This window comes from Scylla paramamosain, chromosome 6, assembly GCF_035594125.1.
Source record: "Scylla paramamosain isolate STU-SP2022 chromosome 6, ASM3559412v1, whole genome shotgun sequence".
Lineage (NCBI taxonomy): Eukaryota > Metazoa > Arthropoda > Malacostraca > Decapoda > Portunidae > Scylla > Scylla paramamosain.
This window is the reverse complement of record NC_087156.1, coordinates 8,280,001-8,292,500: the sequence shown is the minus strand read 5'-3', so window position 1 is coordinate 8,292,500 and position 12,500 is coordinate 8,280,001. Positions and strand designations below refer to the sequence as shown.

At 42.4% G+C, this 12,500-nt stretch overlaps 1 protein-coding gene across 2 annotated transcripts in view; it reads right to left on the bottom strand.

Moving 5' to 3' along the window:
* The window catches only part of LOC135101272 (hemicentin-1-like), a 193,015-nt gene that overhangs the window by 41,657 nt on the left and 138,858 nt on the right, over positions 1 to 12,500 (bottom strand). For both annotated transcript variants that reach the window (XM_064004976.1, XM_064004975.1), the window contains exons 7-8: positions 3,466 to 3,596; positions 458 to 617 (exon numbers count right to left, since the gene is read on the bottom strand). In XM_064004976.1, the coding sequence (XP_063861046.1) occupies positions 458 to 617; positions 3,466 to 3,596 (291 nt within the window). The remainder of the gene's footprint in view (positions 1 to 457; positions 618 to 3,465; positions 3,597 to 12,500) is intronic.

Genomic DNA, 12,500 nt, shown 5'->3' with positions numbered 1-12,500 from the left:
CATATCATTACTACTAGTACTAGTACAACAACAACAACGACGACGATGGTTATTACTGCTGCTGTTGTTGCTGCTGCTGCTACTGCTACTACTACTACTACTACTACTACTACTACTACTACTTCTGTGTATAATATATTATCATTAACAACAACAGCAACAACAACAACAACAACGACAACAACAACAACAAGAGGAACATGAAGTAAACACAAGTCATGCAGACAACCTTCATATCACGCTCTGCAAGACGTCGTAATTCAGGTGACTAATGAAGCAATTATAGTTAACCAGATTAGAGTTGTGTGAAAAAAAATATGTTACCCATTATTAAACATACTGAGCGGGGAAGAAAAATAGACGAGAACATTATCATAGAAGACTGACTATTTTTCTCCCATGAAGTCACCGCGGGAAGGCTGCATAAATGACTCAATAAGAATGACTTCAGACTCACATTTGACTCGTAGGTTAACCGGCTGACTCTCGCCCTCCCCCTCAATGTTGACAGCGGCACACGTGTACAACCCTGCCGCCTCACGCCTGATGTTCTGCAGCACGAGGGTCTGGTTCTGCAGGATGATGCCCTTCGTGACGCGGTGCTCCACGGGTCCTCCCTACAGAACGGATGAAAGAAAAAGGGCGTGAGGCAAGATAGGTTTATTGGAGTGGGTGGGTAATAAAGACGCCAGCATGAAGAGAAATATAGGAAAGAAAGAGATTATGAGATGCGCGTGCGGTGGGGTAGAGATACAGAGGAGCAGGTTGATAGAGACTCAGGCACGACGGAAACATAGGAATGGAAGGGAAGATATACTACTTAACATATCAACATAACCCCGATGTAAATGGATAATACGTCAGCTAATTCCGGTGAACAATACCTATAATGCAAATCACAACGTGAGGGAACAAACACATACATTTGGATGAGATGATGTTACCATAGAAAATAGACGTGAACTCTTTTAGGGAACAATAGTTGTAATAATCATCACGCGGAGGAATAAACACATAGATATCTGTGAGAGGTTGGTTGGCAATAAAGCTTGGAATGTCATTGCCTTGTGAGATAGAGGTGAGCATAAGGAGGAAGAAGGAAGTCACCAGGGAAGATGTGAAGTTTCCGTGGAATTTATCAACGGAAGCGTGCGTATATATATATATATATATATATATATATATATATATATATATATATATATATATATATATATATATATATATATATATATATATATATATATATATATATATATATATATATATATATATATATATCAGAGAGAGAGAGAGAGAGAGAGAGAGAGAGAGAGAGAGAGAGAGAGAGAGAGAGAGAGAGAGAGAGAGAGAGAGAGAGAGAGAGAGAGAGAGAGAGAGAGAGAGAGAGAGAGAGTATTCCTGATTAACACAAAATTTTACTTGTATTCTGAATGTTAACTTTTTTCAAAGATAAAAAAACTATCAGTGTTGAAGGACAAACAATAAGTAATGGGAAATTAGTAGTAATTGTGAATGTAAAGTAGTAGTAGTAGTAATAGTAGTAATAGTAGTAGTAGCAGTAATAGTAGTAGTAGTAGCAGTAGTAGTAGTGGTAGTAGTGGTGGTAGTAGTAGTAGAATTGCGTGCGCACGCGCGCGCGCGCGCACACACACACACACACACACACACACACACACACACACACACACACACACACACACACACACACACACACACACACACACACACACACACTGCTCGTTAATTAATGCTTGCTGTGCCTAATTTTGTCGCGGCAGCCTTACGTGTCGTTTCTTTTCGGCGCAGGAAAGAATGAAGACCAAAAAATTTTTAAATACGAATGAAGTTGGATGTGGGGATGAACAGCAGGAGGAGGACGACCGGCAGAAAGAGGAGGAGGAGGAGGAAGGGGAGGAGGAGGAAGAGGAGATTTGAGAGCGAATAAAACAGAGGGGAACAATGGGAAAGAGTAAACCTCTATCATTCTACTCACTCTCGACAGAACGCTCTGTTGTACGGTCTGAAATCATTACGTGACACGGATACAGTGGCCTCGTTAGGCAGTAAACCGTACGGGTAGCGATGTAGCCTGGACGCCGTTATCGCAGTCAGGAGAGAGAGAGGTCACTATGCCAGCAGTTTAGAGGCAAGAGCCAAGAATGGGCGGCGGGATGGTTATGGCGCCGTGCGGGGAGGCATAGCGTTAACTGGCATGGAAATAGATTAGGCTGTGAGACGCGAGCGCGGTTGTTGGCAAGGTGTGTAAGTATGATGAAAAAAAAAAAGGGAAAGTTAGTGAATGAGATAGAAGTTAATAGTGTAACCTATCGAGGGTCGGACGAGGTGGAAAAAGGATGTGGAAAAGATGGTGAGAGGTAGGAAAAAAAGTGGAATTTCAGTGAGGAAGGTGAAAAGGTGGAATGGGAGTTGGGATGCGAAAAGAAGTGAAACAGATGTGGGAAGGAAAACATGGAATGGGGAATGGAAGGAGAAAAAGAAAGGTGGAAGAGCTTGTTGGAAGATAAGGTAAAATTATGAAAGGGATTGGGATCTGAATTAAAGGTGAAATAAGTATGTTAGATAAAAATGGTGGAATGCTTTTAAATGGAACATGAAGAAAAAAGGTGGAACGGAGGGTGAGAGTGAAGAAAACATTGAAAAGAAGATATGGGAAGTGAAAACAAAGGTAGAATGGGGGTGAATGGTTAAAAAAAAAAGTTGGTACTGATGTATTATGCTTACGTATGAGTAATAATGGCGGTGCGAAACATGACACCTGATGATGTGTAGCGCATGAGCAAGGCATCGTAACCAAAGAACTACAAAATTAACCTACAATAACACTTATGCTCTTACGTTCTTCCAGGTCTGTTTGAACACAACACACTTAACATCTAGTAGGATAGTAAGGACAGCACAGTGGAAGGATTTTCCTCACCTATCCAACCCTCCAATCGTAAGTGTCTATAGAAGATTCAATTCTAAGTTGTAATAAAAAAAAAAAACAGATAGAAATCTTTTAGGCCGGTGAAAAAGAATAGTAGGGAGAATATAACAACGTAAGGGTTATACTGTTGGTTACTCTTCGGCTACTTTTTCTTTTTTTTTTCGTGGGGCAGAGTGAAAAGTATTTGGTGGTTAATAATGTGTTGTATGCATGCTACAGGTGACGGCAAGGTGTGGATCTTGACAGCATGTGGGATTCGTAGCAGGTGACCTTACCTTGTTGCGTAAGTGTGACCTCAGTTAGCGGCAGGAGGAGGAGGAAGAGGAGGAGGATAGCCGGGAACACTCAGATGCACTATTAGGCCAAATTTAGCGCGAGGAATTCGTGCAATTACTCTCCGGAATGACGGTAAAAGTACGAATGGAGAAGAGCAAATTACTCGGAGAAAAAGAAATTAATAGGTTGTCGGGAATGACGAATGAGGGTCCAGGTCTAGTAGATTGTGTGGCACTCACGTTGTGGTACCAAAGGACCTTCTGCACGTCAGGGTTGGCGTTGATGTGGCACTCGAAGTACACATCGTCGCCCTCTTTGATGTTCTCCGGGTCCAGGTTGCTCCCCATCTGCAGGGTCACCACGGGCTTATCTGCGGGAGGGGAAAGCGGCGGTGAGTTAAGGAGACGATGGGAGACTGAGAGTGCAAATTGAAGGGAGAAAGATTAGTTGAAGGTTTATAATTTTGAAAGAAACGAAAACTGGCACTAAATGAACGTGATTAAAGATATGCGATGGGAGAAATTAGAAAAAAAAAAAGTAAGTAAATATAGAACGTAAGAGGATTAGAAGAAAAGGGAAGCAGCAAGAAGCCATCAAGCTTACACGCGGCAGTCCTTGCATGAATGATGCCAACCCCACAGTCCTTTTCATCCATGAATTTAACTAATCTTTTTAAAGCTCCCTAATGACTCAGTATTAACAACATGGTTACTGAGTCATGTACTATTTCGTTCATCTACTACTCTATTTGAGAAGGAAATATAAAAAACGAACCCAGTTTATCTGGAAGCTTTTGCAATTAGGAAAATAAAATAAAGACACGAAGAGAAGGAATATGGAAGACAACACTGGAGAGCATGAATACAAATTGAAAATAAGAAAGATTATTCGAGGGTTTATGCGATAGAGCAGGAATGATAAATAAATTTGTCTGCTGATGAAGCAAAATTCCCTATGAACATGAAAGGTAAAACAAAAGAGACTAAAAGCGAAAATTCAAATGAGAAAGAGAGTTTGAGGGTCCATGCGACTAAGGAAATAAAACGTTGCTAGGTGAAGATTAAAAGATTAATAAAGGTACATGAAATAAGATATTGCAAAAGAAACAGAAGATTCAAGGAAATGCAGGAAACGATCGGATATAGACCAAATATAAATCAAATAAAAAAAATAAATAAATAAAGTAAAATCTTTACCAGTTCAAAAAACAAGGAAGCCGAATGTTGAGTGAAGATTACCAAGAATTGCTATACATGATAGAGAGATGGCCCAGTAAAGGTACTTAAGCCTTCCATCACCAGGATCTCATGCACTTTATATTTCTGCCCGGAACCATGCCAAGTCTGTTCTTCAACTAGCCAAAAACTCCTTCATCAACAGAAAGTATCAAAATCTTTCAAGATCTAACTCCCCTCGTGACTTCTGGCTTCTAGCCAAAAATATCTCCAATAACTTTGCTTCTTCTTTCCCTCCTTTATTTCAACCAACGTCTCCGCCGGTTTTTCTCACTCCCCCCAGTTGCTAACCTTGTACAAGGGCCTTATCCGTCCATGTATGAAGTATGCTTCACATGTCTGGGGGGCTTCCACTCATACCTCTCTTTTAGACAGGGTGGAATCAAAAGCTTTTCGTCTCATCAACTCCTCTCCTCTAACTGACTGTCTTTAGCCTCTCTCTCACATCGCCTCAATCTTGCATCTCTAGCTGTCTTCTACCGCTATTTTCATGCTAACTGTTTTTTTTCTGATCTTGCTAACTGCATGCCTCCCCTCCTCCCGCGACCTCGTTTCACAAAACTTTTTTTTTTCTCTCACCCCTATTCTGTCCACCACTCTAATGCAAGAGTTAACCAGTATTCTGAATCATTCATCTCTTTCTCTGGTAAACTCTAGAACTCCCTGCCTGCTTCTGTATTTCCACCTTCCTAGGACTTGAATTTCTTCAAGAGGGAGGTTTCAAGACACATCCTTCAGTTTTTGACTACCGCTTTGGACCCTTTTCTAGGACTGGTATGTCAGTGGGATTTTTTTTTTCTATTGGATTTTTGTTGCCCTTGGCCAGTGTCCCTCCTACATAAAAAAAAAAAAGCAAAAAAATAACCAAAATCCGAAAATACTGAAGATACGTTAAAAAGAGAAGCGCTGATAAGGAGAGGAAGGTATAGACCGCAATAAACAAATAAAGGAGCCAAATGAGTACTTTGGAAGATGAAAAATGATTACGGAACAATAAAGAAAGGAAAACTACGAAAAAAATGGGAAAAAGAGGGACATTTTACTAGAGAAAAAAATAAACGTTAACGATAATTAGAAGAGCTTATCAGGGACACGAGGGAGGCTAGTGGGACCGAGGGGACGAGAGAAATAAGGGCAAGAGGGAAGACTCAGTGTTATTAGGGCAGGAGTGAAGAGGGTGTAGGGTGGCGAGGAAAGGTCGGGAGGGATAGAATGGCAGGCTATATGAGAACCCTTAACATCAACCCAACTCATTGCCTTTTCAAATGGACGCCAAGAATACCCACACATACACACTGAAAACACATAATTAAGAAGCAGATTCTCGGATGTTAATTAGCAAGAGGAGAGCCACAAATTACGGAAAGGTTTGATGATAATACGTTTCACTGCTCCACTTTCTCTCTCTCTCTCTCTCTCTCTCTCTCTCTCTCTCTCTCTCTCTCTCTCTCTCTCTCTCTCTCTCTCTCTCTCTCTCTCTCTCTCTCTCTCTCTCTCTCTCTCTCTCGACATGATTCACTGACATTTACTTTTCATTCATCAGTTTCTGTTCTCTCTCCTTGACTTTCTCCTTGCTTCCTTCCCACCTCTCTTCCTTCCTTCCTTCCTTCTTTCCTTCCTTATTTCCTTCCTTCCTTCCTCTCTTCCTTCCTTTCTTCTTTCATTTATTTCTTCATTCATTCATTCTATATATCCTTCCTTACTTCCTCCATCCCATCTCTCCTTTCCTTTCCTTTCCCTTCTCTTTCGTTCCATCCACACCTCACCTCACCTCACCTCGCCTCACTTCGCCTCACCTCGCCTCACCTCGCCTCGCCTCGCCTACACAGTATCTCAGGCATATTCGCTCGAGCTGTGAGGTGTTCCTAAGACCGTTTACAGGCGGCGGCAATGAAGGCTTGGGTTGACACATCTGAGGAGCACCGTTAATGGAGCCCCGCCTTGCCTCATCCCGCTGCTGTACCCTCTCTCCTCCCCTCTTTGGCACGGTGCCCCCCCCATCTGTGGTACGCTCGCTAATGATGCTTCCGATGCCCCCAAAAGATACGAGAATTCCAAGGAAAGAAGGAACAGTGGAGTCTGATTATAGGCATAGTTTTCTTATTCCTCCTCCTCCTTCTACAGCAACTTGTCTTTGTGTTGCTAGTGTTGGTGGTGTTAATGTTAATGAGGAGTATGAGTTGTGTTGGTGTGCAAAGTTGTTGTCTACGTGAAAATATGAGTGTTGTTGTTGGTGGTGGTGGTTGTATGACTGAAGGTGTTAATGTCAGTAAGGAATATGAAGTGTGTTGGTGTGTTGTGTGGAAATTGTAAGTATTTGTGTAGTCAGTGTGAAACTATGAGTGGTATTATTATTAGTAGTAAGAACGTTATTGCTATTATTGTTGCTGATGTTGGTGGTTTTATAACTAAAGGTGCTCATGTCAGTAAGGAATATGAGGTGTGCTGGTGTGAGGTGTAGGCATTATCAGTTATTAGTGTTGATATCTAAGTAAAAACATGACTGGTGGTATTATTATTAATGGTATGAACGGTACAATTATTTTGATCAATGTTGTCTTTTATGAAGTTGTACAGTCAAAGGATCTGGTAAAGTGATATGAATGAATATTTCGGGCAGGGAATGTAGACCTGAAAATTATAGAAATACGCCTTTTCCCTTTATCCCTTCCTAGAAAAAAAATAAAATAAAATAATATAGATAAATGAGGTTACAGAAATGTCACCATGTTGAAACCACAAACAAAAATTTTCTTTCTCATCTTTCATGTTTAAGGCGATAAAGGAATAAAGATATCGAGTGTTTATCAGCAAGACACATATATCCACCTTTTATTTATTTATTCATTAATTTATTTATAGTAAGTGATGCACAAAAATGTTTTCTTACTGGGATCCATTTTTACTCTCTCCCCTTGAGGTAGGACGTCCTGTTTCGAAGCTTCAATGAACCACGTAAGTCACTGCCATTCTGAACAAGCAATGCCTCGAATTTATTTTTTACTTCTTTTCTCATTTATCTCCTTTCTTCCCTACTTTTTCTTTTCTCTTTTATTTCTCTTTTCTTTTCGCCAATCTCCATTCACGTTGCTTCCAAACTTTTTTTCCCTTCTCCTTCTCCTCCTCCTCCTCCTCCTCTCCTCCTCCTTCTCCTCCTCTCCCTCTCCCTCTTCCTCTTCCTCTTCCTCTCTCTTCTTTTTTTCCCTTTTCTCACATCCTTCCTGCTCTGCTTTCTTCTCTTCTTTATTTCTTTCTCCCCTCACCTTCCTCTTCCTTCTCAACTTCATTTGTTTCTTAATTTTCTCGTCCGTGTCCTCGCCCTCTCCCTATCCTTCCTCCTCCTCCTCCTCCTCCTCCTCCTCCTCCTCCTCCTCCTCCATCATCTTCTCCTCCTCCATCTCCTCCTCCATCTCCTCCTCCTCCTCCTCCTCCATCTCCTCCTCCTCCTCCTCCTCCTCCTCCTCCTCCTCCTCCTCCTCCTCCTCCTCCTCCTCCTCTTCCTCCTCCTCCTCCTCCTCATCCTCTTCCTCGCACTTACATAACCTCACTTTCACTCAAATCTTAAAATCGTGAAGAAAAGATCAGCATCAAGAGCTCGATGCAATATACTTGTATAAGCGGGCGAGGCGTGCTTTAGAAGATGAGTACAATATTCCTTGAAACATGACTAAGTTTTCTCCCTACCTGTTTGCACACCTCTGGAAACGTGTCTCTCCTCTTCCTCCTACTCCTCATCATCATCCTTTTCCTTCCACTCACAAAGACCTTCAATTTTTCACGTGTATGGGAGAAAAGCATGGTAAATTTTCTTGCTCATTGTAATCTGGCGAAAACGTTGCGATATTAGTAATCTGTGGGTCTGGGAGTGCTCGGTAGACGGTAAGGGGTGAAGGGTGAGGGGAGACATTTGCTATTGTGGACGGGGGCGCCTTGGGAAATCAGGTAGAAAGACTGGAGGGCTCGCCACGTCGGGAGGCCTCAGAACAGATGAGTTGTTCGGCGAGGGCGAAGACAGGCGAGGGAAGGCGCGAGGGAAGGACATCATTGCGGAAGGAATGGCATCGAAAACGAGGAGCGGAGGACTGGAAGAGATGCGAGGGACAGGAGGAACATGGAGGAGAGGAACGAGAAGGGGAGAGGAGAGGAAGACAGGAGAGAAATAGGGAAGGGAGAAGAATAAGGAGAGAAGGGGAAGGGAGGAAAGGAACGGGGAGAGAAGAGGAACGAGAGGCGAAGAAAAACAGCGAGAGGAGAAGAACGAGGAGGGAAGGGAAAGAGATGAAAGGAACGGGGAGCGAAGAGGAAGGAGGAGAGGAACTAGGAGGGAAGAGGAACGAAGAAGAACGAGAAACAGTGATTGAATAAGTACAAGAAGGAAAGAGGGAGAGAGGAGAGGAACAGAGAGAGGAGAGGAGAGCAGAAAAAATGAGAGGAAATAAATTAGAAGAGTATAGGAACAAGGAGAGGAGAGGAACGAGAAAGAGGAGAACAAGAAGAGGAGAGGAAAAAGTAAATAAGAGGGATGAAGAGGGAAAAAGAAAGAGAAGAAGAGAAGAAGAAGAAGGAAGGAGGAAAAAAGAGGAGAGGAGAAGAACAGGGAAATGAAGGGAAAGGAAAGGAAAGAGGAGAGGAAAGGAAAAGGAAGAAGGAAAGAAAAGAGGAGAGGAAATATGAAAGTAAGGAGAAAAAGAAACATAATGAATTATATAGCAGGTTTGCCAAGTAGGAAAAATAAGAATGATAGAAGAGAGAGAAAAAAAAAATGTCTTAAGTTAGCTGGCTGGCGAGACTATGGATCTATACAAGTTATAATTTCAGAGAGCGAGCCCGTTCAGTCACCGCCTAGTCGCCCACAGTCCAATACCATCTCGTCATTTTCCTCTCCACCGCCCAGCCACTGTCTGTTCCTATAACACATCAACACATCTCATTCACTCCATTACGCCTTCATCCCTTCCTACTCCCTATCACGTCCCATCCTCAGCAATTCCCCACAACCCGAAGGACCCCGCTAACACCTGTCCTCCACCTGGCCCTCCTGCTCCTCCTCCCTGCACGCTCCAGGCTCATTGAAGCGAGGTAGGTGGGGGGAAGGAGGCAACTGGATGGAAAACGAAGTAGTGTGCCGCCGCAGAACTGGAAGCAGCAATATAGGCAACTTCGCTACGCTCAACTCCCGACTTGGAAACACTATCCTCCCACAATTACCTCTCTCTCTCTCTCTATCTCTCTCTCTCTCTCTCTCTCTCTCTCTCTCTCTCTCTCTCTCTCTCTCTCTCTCTCTCTGTTCTCGTCTGCTTGTCTGTTTTCTTCTTTTTTATTTTTTTCTTCTTTTTTTCTTTTTTCTTCTTTTTCTTTTCTTCTTCTTTTTTACTTCTTATTTTTCTTCTTTTCTCTTTCTTTTTCTTTTCCTTCTTCTTCTTTTTCATCATCTTTTTCTGCTTCTTTTTCTCCTTCTTCTTCTTCTTCTTCTTCTTCTTCTTCTTCTTCTTCTTCTTCTTCTTCTTCTCGTTGAACTGGAATCACCTGGCGGCTCCGGCAGCTCATCAGGGCTGTTATGAGTTAGATTTCTAGAGTAACTAAATTGAGTTTCAGAAATTGTCCCTTTTGTTCGTTGATTCGCCATCTTATTTCATCTCTCTCTCTCTCTCTCTCTCTCTCTCTCTCTCTCTCTCTCTCTCTCTCTCTCTCTCTCTCTCTCTCTCTCTCTCTCTCTCTCTCTCTCTAATAGTTTATCATTACGCCTCATAAGTCCATTTGCGGCTCGCGTGTTTCTTCCATCGCGTGTGTCGGTGTATTCATCACCACCACCACCACCACCACCACCACCACCACCACCTTAGACCCGTCGCTCATTCTTCCTGTCACAAATTACCGTTTATCATGCTCCGTCGCGTGGTGTTACATAGTGAACGGCGTCTCTGGTTCCTTCTTACACTTGTTGTCTTCTTCTTCATGATGTTCCAACCCACCAGCACTTTTTTTTTTTTTATGTAGTATGATATTCAGATTTCGGTGCCTCGTGTCTCGCTTTGTTTCTCTTGTCCGTCAGGGTTGTGTGATTGTTTCTTGGGATTTATTTGTTGGGTGTATTTTGTGTTTTTCTTCTTTTTCTTTTTGGGGGGAGGCAGGTTTGTTTGGATCTGGTGATGTGTTTTATCTCCTCTCTTTATTGTACTCTCTTGTATTTTGTGTTTCTTATGATATGTTGTTTGATCTCTCTTCTCTTCTCTCCTTTTCTCTTCCGTCTCTCATCCATTATTTTTTTGCTTCCTTTTCTCTTCTCTTTTTCTTTTCTCTTTGCTTTCCTCTACTTTTCTCCCTTTTTATCTAAATTTTCTTTCTGCTTTCTCTTTTTCTCTTTTCTCTCCCTTTTTATTTACTTTTCTTAATTTTCTCTTTTCTTCTCTTCTCCCTTTACTCTTTTCTCCTCTTTTATTCTTCTCATCTCATCTCTTCTCTTCTCTTTCCTTTTCCTTTCCCTCCTATCATCCCCTTCGCTTCAACAATAACAATAACAACAACAACAGCAACATCAACAACAACAACAGCTACAACAACAACAACAACAATAACAACAACAACAGCAACACCAATAACAACAACAACAACAACAACAACAACAACAACAACAACAACAACAACAACAACAGCAACAACAACAACAACAACAACAACAACAACAACAACAACAACAACAACAACAACAACAACAACAACAAAAACAACAACAAAACACACTCACACACACACACACACACACACACACACACACACACACACACACACACACACACACACATAGTACTACACGAAGGAGGCGAGGTATACATCCATATAATCAAGAGAGCAGTTCCACACGCGCACCATTGAATCCAGCTCCTCCATCTCACCTGTTAGCCTCCTCCAGCAAGCCAATTAAGGCTTCTGATTCCTCGCAGCCTTCTTAACATAGGTACCCCTCCTCACCCCTGCCTCTCTCTGCTCACCCTCCCTACTCACCCCTGCTTACCAGTTCTACTACAAGACCATTAAATCCACCTTACGTCCCATTTACCCCTTTACTAAGCCGTGACCCATGTGCTTCTCTCCTCATTCTTAACCTTCTCCTTCCTCTCTTTCTTCTCTTTCCCTATCCTTGCCCTCCCTTGATCCTGTGTACTTCTCTCGTTTTTTTCTTCTCTTTTTATCAGTTTTCTCTCAAGTTCTCCTCGTCCTCTCGTCGTCCTCCTTGCCCTCAGCCGACACCGTGAAAGACGTGAGCTAATAATACAGGAAGGAGTACTAGCGTGTGGTGTTTGGGTCTGATAGCCGCCTCCAGTTAAGTAATCCTGTGTTATGACTCAGGTTCTTCTGATCCATAGCCGCTTGCTCGTGGCTTCCTGGTGTTCTTACACTCTCTCTCTCTCTCTCTCTCTCTCTCTCTCTCTCTCTCTCTCTCTCTCTCTCTCTCTCTCTCTCTCTCTCTCTCTCTCTGCCTGTTCATTGTTTTTTTTCTTACTTTTTTCCTGTTTTTAAGTTTTGTCCATTTTTTTTTCTGTGAGTGTGTGTGTGTGTATGTTTTTCCTTCCTCCTTTATTTTTGTTCTCGTCTGTCTTTGTATTTTTCCAATTTTGAGCCTTTGTCATATTCCATCTTTCCGTCTGTTTGTGTGTATGTATAATTGGCCATGTGCCTATCTGTATGACTGTCTGTGTGGCTTTGTGGTGTGTGGTTGTCTGCTTGTGTGCCTTCCAAACAAATTGGCTGGCCTGCTCTGTATCTGCTTTTCTGTTTGTGTGTGTCTGTCTTACTGCTTGCCTGTCTGTTCTGCCTGTCTGTTTGTTTATCTGTTTGTTTGTGTAGCTGGCAGGCTGGCAATGTTGATGACTACCTGACTGGCTCTCTCTCTCTCTCTCTCTCTCTCTCTCTCTCTCTCTCTCTCTCTCTCTCTCTCTCTCTCTCTCTCTCTCTCTCTCTCTCTCTCTCTCTCTCTCTCTCTCTCTCTCTCCAACTATCTATCTTTCTATCTATCTATATCCTCTTCGCTTTTATTCGCT